Genomic DNA, 21,282 nt, shown 5'->3' on the forward strand with positions numbered 1-21,282 from the left:
ACTTTTTTCGACTGAAATTCCACAGAAATCACTGCCAAGCGTCAATCGGACGAGTATTTGCCAAAAGGCGCAATTTGTTGCAACACTGTGCTCACTGTCACTTTTTGTGTTGCCACAACATAACGATTTGCCACTGCAGCGCAGAATTGTTGATTCGAAGAGCGGCACAAATGATTAATTATGATTTGTGCACGTAAAAGTTGGATGGACACTCGGACACACCGACATTCGTACGCTGAACAGCGTTGGTGATTGCTTGAGCAAAAGTGGTTGCGTCCAGTTGCTAGTGGGTCTCATTAGGCAACCAATTTCCAGTTTGTCACTGTCATTTGCAAGCAGCCCATGCCAATGGCCACCGGGTCGGTACTTCAGTTGAAAAAAAAGCGTCAAGCTTATCCCTTTTACCGGCTCCGCTCACTGGCCGAGGACACGGCGATTTGCAAATGTACAATATGCCACGACGAAACGTACGACGTACGAAAGCGATAAGCGTACGGAGGTGCCCGGGAGTTGGTAAGTGGTGTCGTGAGTGGCATGTGGTGCGGTATGGCCGTTTAGTGTTTATTGTTTTAGTTATTTTTGCAATTGTTTCGCTTGTGGTGCTACGCTGCGGCGGCGCATTTGCACGATTTCTCATTCTCTTTACTTCGTGCGGCATTGGATGCTTTGGAATGTGGCATCGCAGTCGCGTTGTTGCTGCTTTGCCTCCCCGCCTTATCAGCGGCCGGCATCACAATCGTCGTTATTGTCATGTCGAACTTCATGCTGGTACACATTGCTTACTTTGTTGTTATTGTGATGATTGTCGATGTCGCTGTCGCTTGTATTTTGGTGTTTTGCGAATTTTTACTTTTCGAGTTAGCTTGTTCTCGCGGCACAACTCGGGTGTTAAGCTTGTGTGAAATGTACAGTGTGCTCTTCTGGAAATCGAATTTGATAAAATAAAATATGCTATTGCTATAGCGTGCGGAAGACGAGAAGTTGGTGGCGCTGATTTCTCTCTGTTGATAACTTAATCTCCTTTTATTCATACCAAACCGTCCAGAAGATCTCGCTAAACTTCGATAAATGCTCATAACCAAACTCTCATAGTTATACAAAAACGTCGATTGAAGGAACGTCTTCAGCAGAAACGAAGGATCTAAAAAATTGTAGTTTATATGGAAGATTCATATTTCAGTATAAAATATGTTTTTTTTTGTAGTCTGAAAGTGTCGCTCTTATTCCAGAGGTTAAATTCGCGGCTGTGTAAGCTATACTATTTCTAGATGAATTTGAGGTAAACTGGATGTAAGACCGCAGTTATTATAGATTTTTACTATATTTGTAGAATATTGCTTTACAGTTTTTTTTTTTGTAAATATTTCCACCATAAGCGCACCAATAGACCACTGTGCGTTGACCAGCTAGCACACCAGTGTGTGGTTCAAAGTTCCACATCACAAGGTCCCAGCGTGTTTTGGCTCAACGTAGAGAATCCTTACTAACGTCGGCGGCATCGACACAATGGAATGTTGCGGCTGCATTTTCTTGGGGCCACTACTTGCTAACTTTGTCAATGCTGTTATGTTGCAATGCTGAAATGCTGGTGATGATGTTGCTGTTGCTATTGCACGTTGTGGTCGTCTTGGGTTTCCGTAGCGTTGTCCATGTGGTGCGCTATCAATTGTTAAAGTCAAAGTGGCAAATCGAAGTGGAAAACACAGCTTTGTTGTGGTTGTTGTTGTTGTCGCCGTTGTGCCATGCCATACCATAGATAATGCTGGCTAAGCTGCAATTTATGGTGCGCAATCGCTCTTCGCTGCTGCAGGCATTCCATGCGGGATGTGCTATGTCGTAAGTCGCGCTTGTGTGTGTATTTGTTGCTGCTTGCTTTGTGGCAAATGACTGCTGACTACCAACCTTCAAAGGGTCTCGCTGGTGCATCCATAGTCTACAGTTGTTGTTGTTGTTGTCCTAAATTGCAATGGCCTCAACTTGTCCATAACGTAAAAGCACAGTGGCTGTAACTTCACGTTGCTTCCTCCCCTCCGTTGAAGTTTAAATTCTCCTAGTGTCACAACACTTACCCATTTTCGTTTTCTTTTTCGAGCATCCTTGAGATTTTGTAATGCTTGGTGTATACTTTAGCCGATTATCTTTTAACCAACACACTCGTGCATATAAGTTTATGCCTTGTGGTTGGCGATTGCTGCTCATCTGTGTTACTTACGGCGTTTATCTCTTCATAGTTGTTGTAGTTGCCACCAATTCTCTTGCTGCCGTGTTAAATTCATAAGGGTATCTACTTTGGGTGTATGCAAAGACACACAGATACACGTGTACATATTATATGTCAGCCCTGTTGCTCAGCGCTAGCTTAAGCTAAAACCACGACGCGCATAACGATGCCAACAACAATGCTGTTGATGACGACAACGATGTTGCAATAAGCGCACTGCAACACGTATTTACAACAATGCTTATATTGTATGCACTGAAAGTTATTAGTTTTGTTGCCTGTTTGCCATTTTGTACATGACCAAGTTAAATCGTAAATCGATGCGCCAAATGACGAGGCAGTCAACAGGCAGCAGCGGCGCAACAGTGATTGTCAAGCGGCTAAATTGGAGAGAAGTGCAGCGAAGGGAGTTGCTTGGGTAGTCGGGAGGTGGATAATGCAAAAGAATTCAGCATGAAATGAGCTTACAATGATAGCCATCTTTAACTTCGTGTCGTGTCATATTATATTTAGGTGAATTGGAATTTTATCTTATTTTATTCGCTTCTAAATAATTGTAGAAAAACATTTTGCTTCTTTTTCAACTAAATTAATTTTTGAGAAATGCCTGCAGAATATCTTGTATTCGATGAATTCAGCTGTTTCTACAAAGAATTCAAATGCAAAATTCGCAGAGTTAAGGCATTAAGATCCAGCTAAAAGGTCTCAGCTTCTCCAATATTTGCAAATTCAATACTTTTCTGTGTTAATGGTTATATAAGTAGACAAATTCCATAAGTATGAATTTAGTCTGATTTTGAATAATTAAAACTGACTGTATTATCCCCGTAACCGTATGAGTATTACTAATTTATTAGGTTTTAGCAAGACCTCGTTAACCTTTAACGACTCAGATCCTCGGAGTTCCATGTTAATTTTTTCGTAGTACTAGTAAAGCTTTCTAATAGAAGCAAGAAATTAATCGAAGTATACAATGACTTTTAAAAATAGAAATTCGATTTTGTTTTTATTCTAAGAATCAAGTGTTATATCACTTACTTGTTTTAAAGTCGTTCGAAAGGTAGTGAGATTTTAGCAAGCTGCGATATTTCTGTAATCGGAGCATAATTGTCATTTATTACTAGTATGATGTCATAGTACCCCTACTAGAGATATAAAGAGATGCTCAGCTTTCCTTCACTTGAAATTGAGAGTGTAAATTACCCACCCGCATTGACAGTTGACTGGATCGGTTAGGTTTGACGTTTAGAAATTGGAATAACTGGAATGTTAAGAATGAAATTCTGTCAAAAAAATGAGTGTAAAAAATGTAAAACAATAAAAAATATTGGAAAACGCGAAATAAAATTGGATTTAATAAAATGTTTTGTGAGCATCTGTTTCGGGCTATTAATTCGCAATTGAAATGATAAAAATATTGTAATTAATAACTGATTGAAAGTTAACAGTTCACTTCAATATTATAAAAAACAAGTAAGGAAAAGTTAAATTGAAGTGTAACTAAATATTTCATACTCTTGCAACCAACGAAAATCAATATATGTAGTATATGATAGTTTGGGTAATTTGTGAACCAACTTCACATATTTTCGGCTTTAAACTAAAGTATATCCAATGTTATACCTCCAGTAAATTTTTCTAAGGTATCTTACTTATTTGCTGAAATATGCGATATAAAGTCAGCCAGTAGTATGAAAATCATTCTATTAGCTACTCTATTCTATTAGCTAAAGGAATTATTGACCCATTACAACCCACTTTTGAACTACTTACATATTATTATCAGAAAAAGATTTTCTACGAATTTCTATAATATAATATATCTTACAGATTGATCAATATTTTCGAATAGCTTTAGTTCGATTTGGACAATTTTTGATAATAAGGTGGCGCACCTCAAACGCACTATTTGTGCAAAGTTTTATTCAGATACACTCATTGGTGCTTGATTTGCATACTGGAATGTCAAAGAATCAGATGGAATTCGAAATTCTGTTATATGGAAAGTAGGAGTGGCTGTAGTCTGATTTTGCACAATTTCACACTGAAACATAGGAATATAAAGATAATATTACATACCAAAGGTATCAATAGTTAGGTGAACAAAACTATTATACTCCGTAGCAACATGTTGCAAGGTTTGGTTTATTTGATTTTCCACTAAAATATTTCATATTGCACAAGTCCGTAGACTTACAACGTGTATTCTAAAGATAAAGGTCTGATGTAGAACTTAGAGGTATATGCTTGAAAGGATAGCAATTTCCAGAGCAAGCATTCTTCAACTTATAAATTAAACTTTGCCACAACACAGCTGTGAAGTTCATTGCATCAGAAATTTTACGCTTGAAGCGGAAAATTTGCCAACTCAGCATATTCAGGATCTCGGACAGAGTCGCACAGCTGCAGACGTGCTAGACGATGAAAGAAATATCGTATAAAGAGCAAAACAACAAAAGTGGTAAACAACAGCAAACAACGAGCAAACACAGTTGAAGTGCCACACCAAAGCGCATACGAGCCATATTCATATACATCACATATATATATATATATACATAAATATATATATATATATATTTACATGCAAATAAGAAACAACGAAAGCTAATTTCCTCATAACTCAGTCACTGTTTAGCACCCTACCCGGGAGGTTTTTTTTTTGCCATTGTCCCATGGTACTATACGGCATTGACGTTGCTGGACTGTGTGCAGTCCCAATTAGCTCGTTCCCTGAGCAGTATGCCAAAAAGCAAAAATAAAATATTAATTTTCCGCGAATTTGTTGTGGTCCTGGATGCATTTTGCGCCTTCGTGACGACGTCTAAGCGGCAGAAGTGGCAGCGGCAGCAGCGCTGGCAACAAGGCGATCAACATCAACGGTGATCGCCGATCGCTTGGCTGGACAGTTGCTGGTTGCTTTTTAGCGACGCATGCGCAAGAAACAAATTAGCGACTGCAATTGGGATGTCGTGTGCAATTCGAAGAAAACAGAAAAGCGATCTTCAGTGCAATGTTTAGGCGAAGAACAATAATACAATTGTGCAACACAAAGCAGAAAGTTAAGTTGAGCAGTAATCGTCTGGCTAAGTGCTGAGCTTGACAGCGATCATCAGCAGCAGAAGTAGCAAAATAAGCGGTTGATCGCTGAACGCTGATCGTTTCAGCATTTTGGGTGGCAGCTATGTAGACACCACCAGTAAACTTAATTGAGTTGGTTTGCCACGGTCACTGACTGCAACCCCAAGTAACTGCCATTAGAGCTTCTACAGCGAAAACGCTCATGACAAAGTTGACGTTGGTCTTTTCAATATCTCGCGCAATCAAGCTCAAACTGACTGAGAAGAAGAAAACGTGGATTTATTCGTATATTTGATTATTGAAGCTTAATCATTGTGAAATAAACTGCAAAAAATGTCAGCCAAACCTTTCAAACTAATCTATACAGTCATCATTCGAACTTTATTGAAAATCAACAAATAATTTCGCGCAATTTTTCGGCGATCAAAATGAAAAAAAAAAGAAAAAGAAGGAAAGCAAGCTCATAATTGAATGAGCGGCTACAAATTATATCTTTTTATGAGTGTTTATGTATAAAACCGCGAAATGTTTAAATGTGCGATAAGATTCCCCCCCATATATGAAATCTCTCCACCGTGGATCGTCAATTAGCAATATAAACAACATATAGCTTCAAGTTGCCGCGTGATCTTGAGACAGGCCAACTGACTTTATGCGCGCTTTCCTTCTCATACTTGTATGCTTTTTCTTTTTCATTTAACACCACGCAGAAAAGTGACTTACTGATTAGCTTGTTATTTTTAGCAACAGCTGCGCATGCGCACGAATGTTTACTTAAGTCGAGGAGGGTTCTAATAAAAATAACTATTTGCTTTCATTTAATATTTGCTCAATAACGCTTAGGTTGGCGTAAGTAAGACTGTTACAACCCTCGCGCGTTCCGGATGTTTGAAAGCTTCGTGTTAGTGTGTTGTTTGGTTTTGTAGATGGTGTTTTGAAACGCGAAAAGGTTTCAAGTTTTTATTTCATATATAATACTTTAAGAACCCGTATCTTTTCTATAGGTCTTACGTTAAATAATTTCTACATGGTCGAGAGACATCAGATCAAACATATGATAATTGCAACCAGCAAGCTTTGAAAATTCTCTCTAGGAAAAATCGCAAAGTAAGCAAGCATATATTTTATCATTTCGGCTTTACGGTTCTGCATAATGACATTTGATCTTGACAGGATGATTTTTGAGGATTTTGGGAGTGTTGAGATCATTTAAAAATATTATTATCGGATTTTGTTGTGGCCAAACATGTGGTCCGTTGAGCTGTTGTCCTAAAGTCATTCACTTCACTTTGTTACAATATATTAATTTTATATCCAAACATCTTTTGTTGCCGCTATCAAATGTATTTTGCACCCTTTAATATGCTTTCTCCAAGACCTCCGCGAAGTTCGCATTTTAAGTTCAATTAATTGTCGAGCAATTAGACCAACTAAAAATTATACATATTAGCAATTGTACAAACTGACCGATTTGCCAGGCATACTCGTGACATACGGCCTGTCGTGCGCTTCATGTCTTCGCACTTTGCACAAACATTCAAAACGCCATAAATAAGACAAATAACGCGCTGTTGCTTAGCAAAGTCGCTAGCGTGACTTGGCGCTTTGGCGAGTGGTCAACATTTCCCTTTGTGCGTTTTATTAATTTGCTTTTGCTTGTTCTCGTATTTTTTCTTTGGTCAATTGAATGTTTTATTTTAAGCTTTACCCTTTGTCGAAATTTTGTTGTTGTCACTATGGTTAAAGGAATATAAACAGACAAGAGATGAGCGGAAATTCTTGTAACAATTAAATTTAGGCACTTTAAGCCGATTTACCGAGCGATTTGTCGTTACCGTTTGCTTACCGGCCCAATTGCCGACAGATTGGCAGCGAGGGCAACTAATTGAGCCAACACCAACACCGATGACAGACACCAGTGGTGGAGCGACATTTCAGCGCTGAGACTGATTTTAAGCTTGAGCTGTTGGACCACTTTACTGAAAACTGGCCGATTTTACAAACACACAAATGTTAGATGAGTTGTAATGATTACGCGTTGATATGTGCGACGTCGTTTATTTTATATATTCTTTTTATTGACTGAAGTGAGCGAGGTGTGAGTAAGCGAAGGCGCAGTTCTGTATTTGAGCTTGATGCTGTGTTTTTGTGGTGAAGGGCTTTTGTTTTTGTTGTGGCGTCTTAGGCATGTGACAGTAATGTTTAAGCCAATTATAAAGCTTAGCGCTGAGCCCTTAATTAGAGGTCGTAGCACGTGCGTTAGTTTTGTTGTTAGATGATTCTTCATTTGTAGAATTCTGTAAGCGCTTGCTTATTTTACTTTGCTTTAGAATTCACCTATATGTAAACAAGAAACTATTTTCAGAAATTGAGTAACATTAAAAGATATTTATGATTTTTAAAAGTAAAAGAAAACTAAGCTTAGGTCGAAATAAATATATTATTTTTCAATTTACATACCAGAACTTTTTGACCTTTCATATGATTTTTACAAAATATGGCTTTCATCTTAAAGAACTTTCTGAAGCTCAAATGATATGCAAACACCGTAATTTGATTTTATGATTACACAGGTGAAGTGAAGTTTGCTGCGAATCCCAAGTTTTTCAAAAATACGATAACGTTTTCCTGCTCAAGATGCGAAAGGCATGAATAACCAGAGAAACTTCGAAAGTCAAATTTACTTGTTTTCTGCTATAAAAATTCGTCTATAGATATAGTTATAGAATTAATAGTCAATTTGGCTCTGGCAAGTCCTCCATACCACATGCATATTATATTGACAGTAGTATCGCCGGATTAATTTTATGTGAATTTATTTTCGCTTATTTCACAAACATCAAATCAATTAAATTGGTGTGTTCATTAAATTTTGGTCTGTCACATAGTGCAAATTTCTAGCTTTCATGCCGCACCCTAGCTTTTAACATGAGCACAGTTTGATACCGGAAAAAGGGATCTCAACAAAAACACTTTCTTGAAAAACAATATAATAATCCAATTCGCGTGAGGTTTATTAAAGTAGCCTTTGTATTTTCACATCACGGAAATTTTTTTTAATACAAAGTGTTTTAAAAAATACTTTCAATAACTGACAAGAATATAGCATCTATGCTGTGGCACCTTCAAATTTCATGATTTAATAACTTCCGCTATAATTATACATTCCCATAGTGTTGTCAAATCTGTATATAATATTTATGAATCACGACCTACATCTCGTGAAAAGATTCTCACAAGGATTGTAGCTAGTTCACGCCTAAAGACTTTTTATATTTCCTTCATACTCAACCTAAGAAATATCGGCATATCAATTACACACGATACATATTCGTAATCTCAACCAACAACTGCTGCGGCTTTAATGCTTCAAGAAGCAACTACAAGTTGGGCAACATTAGCCAAATCTCTTGAAAAAGACAAAAGAACTCTTCCAAATGCGTAACATTGAAAGAATACTGGAAATAATTCAGTCCACAGTGGCCCAGCCTTTGAGTGTGGATTACACTTGCTTCAAGCTGATTACAGCATCCCTGCCGCTAGGGCGCTTAAGCTGAAGTGCATATTTGCCAACTAAGGCAGCTTCGAGTGGTTTGCAACCTCTATACTGATTATATAAAACAGTTTGTTCTTTTGGCAGTTGCACTTGTGTGGACCATTGTTTTGGCAAACGCCGCCATTGAAGTGCATCTTTTCACTGAACGTTTTGTTTTCGCTGTTACTTCATTCGACTCATTATTATTATTTTTTTTTGCACTAGATTTTGCTGTTTTATATACTCAACCTTCAAATTTTCATCGTTCATATTAGCAGACTTGAAGTACATCGAGTCTATGAGTCCAATGAGCCAAGGCTATGCGCAAGTGCATATGGTGCAACAACTGCAGTGCAGCTGAGGACCAAACAGCGGGATGATCTTTTGTTTAGTGCGCCGCTATTGTATCTGCTGTTGTTGTTCCATTTTCGGCAACCTGCTCCATTGTTCGCCGCGCCACCTTTAAGGATCTTTGAGGGACTCTATAAATTATTGCTTTCTACTCATTTTCGGCGTGACTACTTTGGGTCTTAGTTTCGTCCGCAGATTTCTTGTAGATGATGAAATAAAAGTCGAAATCGAAGTAAAAAATGTAATTTGTATGCTATTGCGCTTCATGGAAAACAAATCCAAAGCAGCTGTAGATTGAATGTTTCTCTACATAATTGTTGTTGCTCGCGGTCCTACTGCCATAACCTACACACATACATACAGGCATGTATATGTAGGTGCACAATTGAGTACCTAAGGGAAAAATTCGTTCCAGCTTGATTTGATTGTTAGTTTCGGCTATTGTTGTTATTGTCTATCGACTGCTGCTTGTCTGGTGATCAGTGATGTTGATCAGCATGCTGATCAAGAATCAACGATCATCGGTGATCAGCGCTACAAAATGCTTTACGCTTTCAAAGTTCTACAACCTTGATTGAAGCGTTTTCTACTTTAGAGCGCTGTTTGTGATATCGGATTGCGCTTCACGGGCGCATAATGAGCTGCCTGTCTTAACCCCCACCGCCTATCCTACAATCTATTTTTCATGCCTAGCATTGAGGCGGCTGTTGGTAGCTTGTTCTTTTTTTTTAATTTTTTGTGTTTGTAAGTTTTAAGTGGGGGTTTCTCTATCGATTTGCCTGCCCGCTGCTGTTGGTGGCATCCATCAAAATTTAGCTGAACAAAAAGAAATTCGACTCGAAATTGTTGTTACGCCTATGTATCTACGGTCGCTTTGTGCTCGCAAATCAAAATCATTGCCTTAAAGGTTCAATTTATTACCACAACAACAGCCATGAACTGCACAGTCACGAGACGAGACCACGATTTGATGGCGACTGTAATCGCAGCGATCGCATTGATCGCACTTTGAAGTTGGTCCAGCGCAGCGCAGTCCGCAAGACAACGTCTGAGGGACTGTGGCGGCGTAAATGAAGCGCGACATACATATCTACAAACAAACAGATATATGTACTTTCGATTGCCGATCGTGCGCGCTGATCGTGTCTTATAGACGAGTACGCTGAAGCCCGCCACAGAGCCAAGCAATCGATTATGCAGCAAAGCTGAAAGGGAAGCCTTCGTCGATTTCGTCGCTGGCGTTGATGTGAAAGATCGTTAGTCAAAATTATGTAGGCATAAATGTGTGTGTGTGTGTGTGTGTGTATTGTTGCTTTATTGTATTGTACTGCTCACAGCATATCGCGATTTGTTAGTTGTTGTAGTATTACATGGCTGTTGTTGGTTGTGTGTCGGCAAATGCGCGTTTCGAATGGAGTAAAGTTAAGTGGTTATCTGTTTGGAGGGGATCTGGCGCTGACTCTACAAGTATCTTCGTGTACAACGTAGCGTCGGCGCTATGAGGAGCACAGCGAGCGATTGCAAGAGAGAATGGGGGAAGGTGTGCGCGTCGTAGCGGAATCGGTGTTGCTAACACTTGTAACAATTGATTGCTGGAATGCGCGCATTGATTTGGGTCAACATTTAATTTTTTTTATTTCTCCCAGACACATTTTTATGTTTCAACTTGTTGTTGCTTTTTTGTTATTACTTTTGTTTTTGGTTATTCGCTTGCTGCTTGTAGAAGTGTTATTTGGTTTGGTTCGATTACTTGCATGGCTGATTGTGTAGATTGTTAGACGCGTTGGATTTAAATGTTTTGAAAAAACAAAAAAAAAAATTCGAGATTTAATACATACATATGTACATATGCATATATAGGTGAGTATGGATTTTTTAGTTTCAGTATGTAGTTGCAACATTTATGCCTCTATTGAGTGACAGTTAGTTCGTGTGTGCCCACTATGTGTTGTGGTGGTCGAGGTGGTAACAGTGCTTTTGTAGTTGTAAAAGAAAAGTTGTGCGCTAGTCGAGTGGCAGCTGTTTTGCCTAAATTTTGGTTCGCATTCAAAAATGTTAATGAGAACTCAAGAAAAATTATTATATTCGAATATTTTTACGGCTATTACTACAAGAATTTTCAAATTAATTTTCTTGATGCACTACGAAACCCGTTCATCATCGATTGTAGTACACATGGCTTGCAATTAAAGCTAGCATTTGTGGATACCAAAAAAGATTGTTAAAATAGTAGATAGCGAATGCTTAATCAGCCTGTGTTTCAACATTGTTCTTTACCAGGCAGTGCAGTTATACTTTGGTAGTTATCCGCTTGTCTGTAAGGGGCTCCAGCGACAGTTTACTAATGTTTAAGCTTATGTTTATGTATTATTATTCTAAATTCCCTTTGTTAATACTACTTTTTTAATTTCGCAATTCGTTTTTTTGCACACCCATTTAAGTGCAAACAGTTCCTTGTCAACTAGCAAGCCTGGCGCCCAGCCGTTCAAGTTGTATGTACGAGTGTCTTTGTTCGGTCAAGTGCCACACAATGCAAGTCCACTTCAAGTACAATGCTCAACCACTTACTTAACAATCGCACTCACTGCGCTTACTCGCCTATTAGAAGTTGTCAATTCGATAGTATTTTGTACAACTAAATATGGTCAAAAGACATTAGAAAAAGTCACAGCCCAAACAATAGGCTGAGAATTAGAGGCAATATGACAATGCAACGCCTCTGCGGCATGGCGCAGCATGCATGTAGATATATATGTTGCATACAACATAACATTGTACAGCTTCACACCGCGCGGAGACACCTGCCGCGCGCTCTGCAACACGGTGAAGGCGTTGCCAATGTGTATGATAACAAGCGTAAAATCAAGGAAAGAGCATTTTGACTTTTGTTAGCTGCGCAAGAACAACAAAAACAGTGACAGTATTTCCAAATACATTTTTTGTTTTTCAAAAACGAAAATATTCCCTTGCCTTTATCCAGCAGTTGTTTTGGGAATCGTAGAGGATTTTCACAGAATTCGAATTGCACGTTATTAATTTAAGGTTTATGACTGACTGTCGGTGCGACGGGGTAGTGGAGTGGTACCGGCCTTTCAGCGGGTGGTAAGTCGGTGCGCCTATCTACCTGACCGATGCTACGCAGCTCTGTCTGCTGTTCTGTCATTCCACATTTGGTCGCTTCACCGCCTGTTGCTGGCAGCGCTGCGTGTGCATCGATTTGTGGCAACCCATGTTCGACAGCGGACAGGTGAAGGTTGTCATCTTTCGTTTCGTGGCTTTTATTATCGCACTGCATTGCTGTTGCTATTGTAAGCAGAAGTGCCGATGAAATTTGATTCCCGCACATATCTTTTCCGCGCAGCATCTGAGCGAATGTCGCGCTTGTAGATTTTTAATTTAATTTGTAGCCTTTAAGATCGGCTCGTGGAAAGATGGAGTTAAGTACTTATGCTTGTATATGCACATACCTGCCGCTGCTTTCGGCGACAGTCGCTGTTAAGCTCACATCGGCACACTCATTAAACTGCTGCGGGCTGCGTCGCGGCTATCCACCTTTGGAATGTTCATAATTATTCATTATTTATTAGTTATTTATTATCTGTTGTAAAGGTTTTATTCATTTCGTTTCGTCTCTCTGTCATTTCAGGTAAGAGATGCAAATTGCTGATGTGAGTTCTGTGGTATTGAATATCTTTTCGTGGTAATCGTTGGCACGCAGTTACCTTCATATATGAGTAAGTAGAAATGTGTGAATTTCTGCAGGATCTTTATCACCACAAGTGAGTTGTCCTTTTCGCTTGGTGTGACATATGAACAATTACCGGTGTTTGTTTGTTTAAAGTTAGACTGACGTCAGTTTGATCGGCCTCGAAATGCTATACAAACAAGTATTTATTTAAGATATGTTTTGGTGTAGTCATATGTTTTAAATAAATAATGGATACCGAAATATTATTAGGTTTAAATAAAGTATGGTAAGTGAGTATGGATATATTTATAAATTTGCTAAGCTAGGCCTTACCTCTGCCAGAAGGTAGGAAGAAAAACGGTGAGCTCACATACAATTTCAGTCAAATAGTGATATCTATTTCGAAATCAAAATTATATAACATTACATTATAGTTATTTGCCCACTGTATCTTACCTATTGACAATGCTGGAATCAAAGCTGATAAACTATGCCGAGAGCAAAGCAAGAAAAAGGCTTAGAACGATTCAGATTTGAGACCTATGATTTTTTCACAGGGAAAGCATTCAAGTGCGAACAAATTTCTAGGCAGCCAAAAATAATATTCGGGCTTTATGATAAGTTGTACAGGGGTGGCGCTACAAGCGGTACATATATAAGTCTTATATTGGTTTAGTGCTCAAGTAGTATCAATAACTTCTGAGCCACTTTGTGTTTCAACTGAATATGAGCTATAATATATGGAAAAAAATAATAACAAGCAAACTAATTGGCTTAGTAAACCGAAGTGTAAAATGCTTAAATCAGTAAAATATAAATAAAACTGATGAAAATCGAAAACCCACGCGCCCATCGAGCGCACAGACTGCAAAACACCGCAACTTATAAGGCGAGAACTTCAAGATCGAGCAAATGTCTTTAGGATTGTCTGCAACACAGACGCGCACACGTACACGTATGTTTGCATGTATTCGATATTCTTGCACAACACGAGCAACCGTGAACTCAAGCATGTCATGTATGCTCAACTGGCGCTCAGGTGAGCGACGCTCAAACACGCAACACCTGAGCGCGCTCTGTCTCACAAATTTCGCCATTTCGCCGTTTCGCCGGCAAGATCGTATTTGTTTTTATTTTGTGATGTGATCTACGAATTGAGCCCACTCTCTAATGCTAAGGTTGTTTTCCATAACTATTTGCACTTTGTTGCACTTCTTTGCTGTGCATTTCCAGAACGGTGGTGTCTTCCTTAGTTTATTGCCGTAGCGAAGCCGGTGTTGTTGTCGATCGCGGCGAATACTACAGCTGCTGCGGCGTTTGTGTTTTTTGTTGCCTTCCTACCTGCTTTGGTCGGTTGCGCCTTCATATTTGAGTTACCTGCATTTTTAATTCGTGTGCTTGAGTGTGTTTGTGAGTATCTGTGTGATTTCGTCTGAATTCGCCTCATTTCTGGTATTGTTGGCTAACGAACCAAACTTTTGGAATGATTTCCAACTTCAGTTGAGAGTAAAACGTTTTGTCGCGCAGAGGCCGAAACGCACGCGGACGTTGTTTTGATACTTTTTCTGTTGAAAAAATCAAGCTATTGAGAAGAGTTTTTAAATGACAAGAAAATCTTGTGAAGCGCATTTTTTTGGCCGATTGTTCATGTTGTTGGCACAAATGTGAATACGTGTGCTGGCGGGTGTGTGTTCTAATGCTTCGAATCTAGTTAAATTTTGTAATTTCTTTCTTATAATAGCAAAAGTGTGATATGTGGCGAGTTTTTAATATCTTTCTAAACTGAAATTATTGCGCGCAATGAGATATCTTGTAAAATTCTAAAAAAGAAATAAAAAAAATTTTAACTAATTGGAACGCGCATTATTTGTAGCAAAAATTAATTTGCAAAACAAACAAAAGATACGCGTTCGTCGGCGGCACAGTTCTACACACAAACAACTCAAATAAACCGAATTGAAAAAGAAGAAGCGCCTGCGGTAAAGGGTGTGCGTGTGTGTACATAGTGAATGCGCCAACCACTGCCTAGCCAAACGACTACACAGCAACTCCGCGAGGAGTCACTTGGCTGCTCGTGAAACTCGTTTAGAGCGCAAAAGTTTGCAAAAAGCCAGCAACGCCGCGCCAGTTCGACACTGACAACGAACGAACGAAAGGCAAAACCTTCGCGCCGCGCTTTGCTGTCGCAGTTACTTGCAGCCAAACGAAATCTGCGACAAATGTGCACACGAAGTTTTTGCAGTATAGTGTAGTTGCGCACGCGCAAAACAAATGAACAAATATTCGCTTTTCTGTTTGCAAATATGTGTGTGTGTGTGTTCGCATAAATAAGTGCTCGCCAAATTACAAAGTGCAATATTAATTTAAATTTCGTGAAAACAAATATTTTTTTTTTGATAACAAAAAGCTGGAAATTAAACGACAAGCCAAAATATTCATATCACTTCAACGTCGTCAACACTTCGCGCTGGATTACGCGTTTCTGTAGAATGCCGTTGAAGTGTCAGCGCGCCTGCTGTCGTAGTCGTTGTTGTTGTTGAGCATAAAATGCAAGTTTTTACGCTGGAGAGATTGACGCCACTGCTGCTGCTGTTGCTGCACTTCTCCGGCTGTGTCGTCGACACGGCGCTAGCGGCGCGCAACCCCCGACAGGGTGGTGGCGGTGGCAGTAAAAATGGCCGGGCGGAACGCTATCGCGGTTCACAGCAAGCGGCGCGCAAGCGTCACAACAGCATGGGTGGCAATGGTGTGGGTGGCGTTAACGGCGCAGCGGCGCTTGCGCAAAACCATGAGAACAATCATACGGAATTTGTGAAGGGAAAAAGTAAGTTTTCTTAAGAACCACAAAATACATGCGATTTCAAAGAGAATAGTAGAGAAGCGGCGATTAAAAATGCACAATTTTACATATTTCATTATTTATTGTTTTTATGCGTTTCTCGTTGACACCTCGTTTCAGTTTGTGGAAAAGATTTCACTTGTCAAGTCATAAATAAGTAAAGCCAATTTATGCGATGTCAAGCGCAAATCAATATTATTCTGCAATTTTTTTTTTCGCCTATCTTGCGCTCCGGTGGCTTCTGTCATTAAACGCACACACAACTGAGCGCTTCACATGAACTGTCTACTGGCTGTCTGACTTCTGGCATGCCCACAAGAAGTCACTCACGTTAGTCGCAATACCTTACCCAAACTACATGCTTTCATATTTACACACAACTTTCGGATAATTCGCTATAAACAAATGCAAAATCAATGCAACCATCAATATATGCTCATATTTACACACATACATACTCACATATGTGTGCGCTTGCGTGGCGATTAATTGGTATGCAAGCGCTGGTGTCCATAGTTCACTCCGTTTCGTACGTGCAACGCATACTGACGTCACCAAATGGGTGTTGCGGCTCAAACATTTCGTTTTAATATGTGAACCGAACCATAAATGGGGTTTACTATTTTTATGTGCCTTCTTTTTATTGCTTTTTAATTTTTATTTTTTGGTTAGCTGGCTTTTGTGTTTTTGTTACTCTTTTCTGCTGCGGTATGCGGCACTGTTTGGCGCTCATTGGGAATTTTCGCGCCAACAAATGCAATCAATCTTGCCTGTTCTAAATGTGCGTAGCTACCAGAACGGCAGTTCAGAAATAGCGCAATTTAGAGCTACAACAATAGCAAAGCAGCTCATATGCATATGGGGAATTTCGCCGCTTTTGTGACAAGTAACTTTTGTAGAAATTCAAGCACGAAGGCAACTCATATGTCTTACTCGGCTCTGTAGGTGTTGGAAGGTGTTAATACTGTCTTTAGAAGAAGCTTAAACGCTTACGTACTTGTATGTTTGTATATAGGTTCATATATAGTAAATAATATATCTTTAGTATATATTTTTTTTATGTGTATATAAAATATGAAAAACCGTTGCACCGAAGCTATAATACCCTTCACTAATTAAAGAGTGTCCATACAAGAACTTGATATTGATCGTTCAGTGTGTATGGCAGCTATATGCTATAGTGTTCCGATCTGCACAATTTGTTCGGAGATAACAGCGTTGTCTTGAATAATAATTCATGATAAATTTCGTGAAGATATCTTGTTTTATAAAAAAGTTTTCCATACAAAACTTGATATTGATCGTTCAGTTTGTATGGCAGCTATATGCTATAGTGATGCGATATCGGTGATTCCAACAAGTGAGCAGCTTCTTGGAGAGAAAAGAATGTTTGCAAAATTTCAAAGCGATACAGACAGACGGACATGGCTGCCTCGACTCAGCTCGTCACACTAATCATCTATATATAATTACTTGTATTTTATAGAGCCTGCGATGTTTTCTTCTGGGTATGCGGAACTTCGTGGCAAATATAATATTTCCTATGCAGGGTATAAGAATTCTTCCCGTGCATTTCTTTATCTTATCAGCATCACGCAGCAGTTCAGCAGCTAGCGACTCGCTGACTGTCACTCGCTGTCGCTACCAATTGTATGGCTAACCGCCATCGTTGCTTAATATTTTATTTGTTCTTATTTAAAATTTGTTGTATTTGTATTGTTTAACGGTGTGCATTTCGTTTACATTTTATTGTAGTATCTTATTTGCTCGCATTGGTTAGGGTTCAGTTTGTGGGGCAGATTCGACCGCTGTCGGACATTTTCGGCTATCATAAATTTTATATGCTTACGCATGCTTCGGTACATCTACATATGTGTGTGTGTGTAAACGCGGATATACAAACAAAAATAGTCCACGCTGTGTGCACAATACTTACTAGCGCGATAAGTGCAAGCAGTTAATACCCTTTACTAACAATTTCCCGCAACTTACTCGCTGTAGGTATATACATATATGTGTATGTGTGCGTGACACTTTGATTGCACTTCACCACCTGTAGCGGCAGTGTACACATTTATTATATTTTTATTTATTGTTTATTATTTATTTATGATTTTATGCTGTAATGCTTTATTTATTTTGCTTTAAACTTGCATGTAACTGTATAAATATTGATATTTATGTAAAATTTAGCGCAAGTAATTAATTAAATTTTTTTGTTTACTCTATTTAGTTTTAAATAAAGTAGTCGATATGCTAGAGCATTATATTGCAATGTATGAAATTGAAAATTAGATTTATCAATTTGTAGTTTCAAGGCTACTCAAAAGAATGCGTGCAGAAGACATTTGTTTTTGGTAAATATTAAAAAAAAAATCACATAAAAATTCCCATGTTTTATCCCACACCTTAGAGTAGTGTCATGAAAGCAACAATAATTTGACGATTTTATTAAAATGACGATGTAAAATTTTTAGGTTAAACTTTAATGTCTCAAATAAATATTATTTACTTATGTACATATATGCAAATTGTATTAAAGCGCACTTCACAGATATTCTGAAGACTTTCAAATCTATCCTCACAATCCTAAGCTCTAATTGATACTCTAAGCACTCAAAATTGAACGCATTAAAACTGAAGCGGCTCTGAAAATTATATTCTCTATCGTTGACTTTCACACATATGTGCTTACAAACTGTCGCACAGCAGAAATGGATGAATAAATTCGACCAATCAATTGGTCTACTCCTATATTTTGTTCTTAATGTAATGTTTACAATATGTCGTAATTTTTAATAGCGAAACCGAATAAAGTGTTATTGAAAACATCTACAACTTGTTTGGTCTATACTCAAATATATTTGGCTTAAGAATGTATGGAAACTTTTGTATAACACCATTTTTTTATTTTCTAAAAATAATTTTTTACGTAGTTGGGTTATAAATACTTTGCCTTGGAGATGTATTTATGGCATACTAATTTACTACGTTAATTTAAGAGGAGTTTTAAACAAATACATAAGTACATGTATGTACATACATATATGATATACAAAGGATATCTACAAATAGTCTCAGCAGTGAAATCAAGAACCAGCCCAACTGTCAGTTAATTGGTCTCTTTTCCATACAATAAATGTCAATTGCATGAACTCGTTCAAAAATATACCAGTCTCATACTAGTTCGATAAAGACATATTGCTTTTTAGAGCAATCTATTTCTTTATAATAAATTTTGATTCGAGTTTTGTGCAGGGTTCGTTTGGTTTTACTGAAAAAAAAAAATCCGATTCATCAGTGTAACAGTGTTCTCTTTCTGAATAAACTTTCTAAAAATTAATATAAAGCTGTTGATTTTTTAACCAGTTCGAGTTTTGTAATAAAATTCAGGTAGTTAACTGGTATTTTTTTTCGACTAGTCCAATGTTTCACTGCAGAGCTTGCAATTATTTATAAACACATACATGCATACATTTAATTATGTATTTGTATGTAGTTTTATTCCATATAATTTTTTAATAAATTTGCTCTGTGTTTTATATTGAGCGTGCGTCTGCTCTGTTGGCTATGATGTCAAAAGTGGAACATTCAATTCGACAAACACAACTCACAAATCGGGGCTCTACATATCATACATAACTGGGTACATATACATAAATAAAGAAATATGTATTTATGTATGCATGTTAATATTGACTCAAGTGTTAACCGAAGAAAGTTAAATAAATATAAAGCAAAAACAAATACAATAAATATGAAAAAAACAAAAATAATAAAAATATACGAAAGTATATATTTTACCTGGCCGCTGCTTGTAAACTGGATAAGCATCAGATTCAACGCTTGAAATATTTATAACTGCATGCGCCTGTGCATGGCTGATGCATGCGTGTGTGTGTGTGTATGGATGGATGGATGTGTGCGCTTTTCATATCACATTGCTTGCTTATGTGCTTTATGAGTGCATATCAAGCAAGTTGTCGAAAAATGCATGCTTAACTCCAAAACACACACGGTGCACACAAACACACATACACACACATGACTTTTGGTAGAATGCAGTGAAGTCATGCCTGTGGACACACACACCAGAAGTGCATTTCTGATATTTCTGTTTTGCTGTAATAACAGCGGCATGCTCCGGTGTTGAGATTTATATTTATATGCATGTATGTGTGTGTGCAAGTGACGGGTACGCGGGTGGCGCACATGGACGCGTTCTGCTGATAAAGCGTAAAATTTTTCTGATTACATCGCATTGTTTACACTTACTTACTTATTAGAGTTTTGGAGTAATATTTTTAAATGCTTGCAGACCATATTTTGTTTTGGCATAACGCGACTTAAATGAACTTGCTGGCATATGGTGCATTGCTGTCAAACTTGTCATTATATTTTATAGTAATTTTAACTTTTTTACTTTAGTACAGCACTTGCCTGCACCGTTTTTCTTAGGTGTTGCACCGAAAGGGTGCTTTATTTTCAATGCGGAATTATGCCTTCGATGCCTGCGTATTGAGATTGAACATACTTGTATAAGCGACTTCATTGTTGTGCACCCCAACTTAGTTTATGTTATCAGTTTAAAGTTTATCGCATCGTGTCTCTTTCAACAATTTATCGGAAATTATTTCAAATAAAATGTTCAATAAAAATTAATATATCACTGTTAAAATGGTCACATTTAGAACTAGGTCAGTTAAATAGACATTAAAGCTTAATCAGATCTCGGTGATATAAAAGCAAATTGCGAAAGCGTAGAATAAACATGGAAAAACGTTAACTTCGGTTGCATCACAGATATAATACTTTTAAAGGTGCATACATTATAGCAGCTATATGCATCACTTTAAATGGTAGCTATACGTTATAGTGATCCGATCTAAACAATATCTTCAGAAACTGTAGCATTGTCTGTGCCACCGTGAAGATATCTTATCAAATAAAAAAGTGTTTCCTATAAAAACTTGATTTTGAACGTTGAGTTTGTATGACAGCTACATCAAACTGAACAATATGGTCGAAGATTAATAGCATTTTTTTCGACAATAATTCATGCCAAATTACATGAAGTTAACTTATCAAATCAAAAAGTTTTCTAAACAAGGAAATTATTTTGATTGATCAGTTTGTATGACGGCTATATGCTATAGTAGTCTCATATTAAATAATTTGTTCAGAGATTCTAGTGTTGTCTTGGACAATGCTCTATGCCAAATTGCGTGAAAATATCTTGTCAAATAGAAAAGTTTTCCATACAAAAACTTAATTTTGATCGTTCACTTTATATAACCGCTATATCCTTTCGTAGACTAAATTTCAGAGCAATAGCTTAAAAACTGAATTGTGGTTATGTTTTGTTTATGGCATGGATTTTAGTATTATTGTTCACAAGTGTATACTGACTTTATACTTAATTCATACACGCAAAAGATATTTGACTTCAACATCCTTTTTTTAAACCAGACTTTTAAAAACCATGAAGTAAATGCTGTAAGAAGTGCTTTCTAGAAGACCCAGTTACTAGCTAATGAGTCAAATTGTTGTATAACTCTATTAAATTC

General features: G+C 37.8%; 1 protein-coding gene across 3 annotated transcripts in view; it reads left to right on the forward strand.

Annotated features, from left to right (window-relative positions):
* Nucleotides 1–21,282, forward strand: part of Egfr (epidermal growth factor receptor) — a 119,366-nt gene that overhangs the window by 69,577 nt on the left and 28,507 nt on the right. Inside the window, exon 1 of one of the 3 annotated variants that reach the window (XM_014246953.3) lies at nucleotides 14,372–15,700. The exons of the other annotated variants lie outside the window; for them this stretch is intronic. Within the exon in view, the coding sequence (XP_014102428.2) occupies nucleotides 15,424–15,700 (277 nt within the window). The 5' untranslated portion in view covers nucleotides 14,372–15,423. Of the gene's footprint in view, nucleotides 1–14,371; nucleotides 15,701–21,282 lie in introns of those variants that run through there. 3 annotated transcript variants of the gene reach the window in all.

The sequence above is a fragment of the Bactrocera oleae genome, chromosome 4, assembly GCF_042242935.1.
Source record: "Bactrocera oleae isolate idBacOlea1 chromosome 4, idBacOlea1, whole genome shotgun sequence".
In the NCBI taxonomy this organism is placed as follows: domain Eukaryota; kingdom Metazoa; phylum Arthropoda; class Insecta; order Diptera; family Tephritidae; genus Bactrocera; species Bactrocera oleae.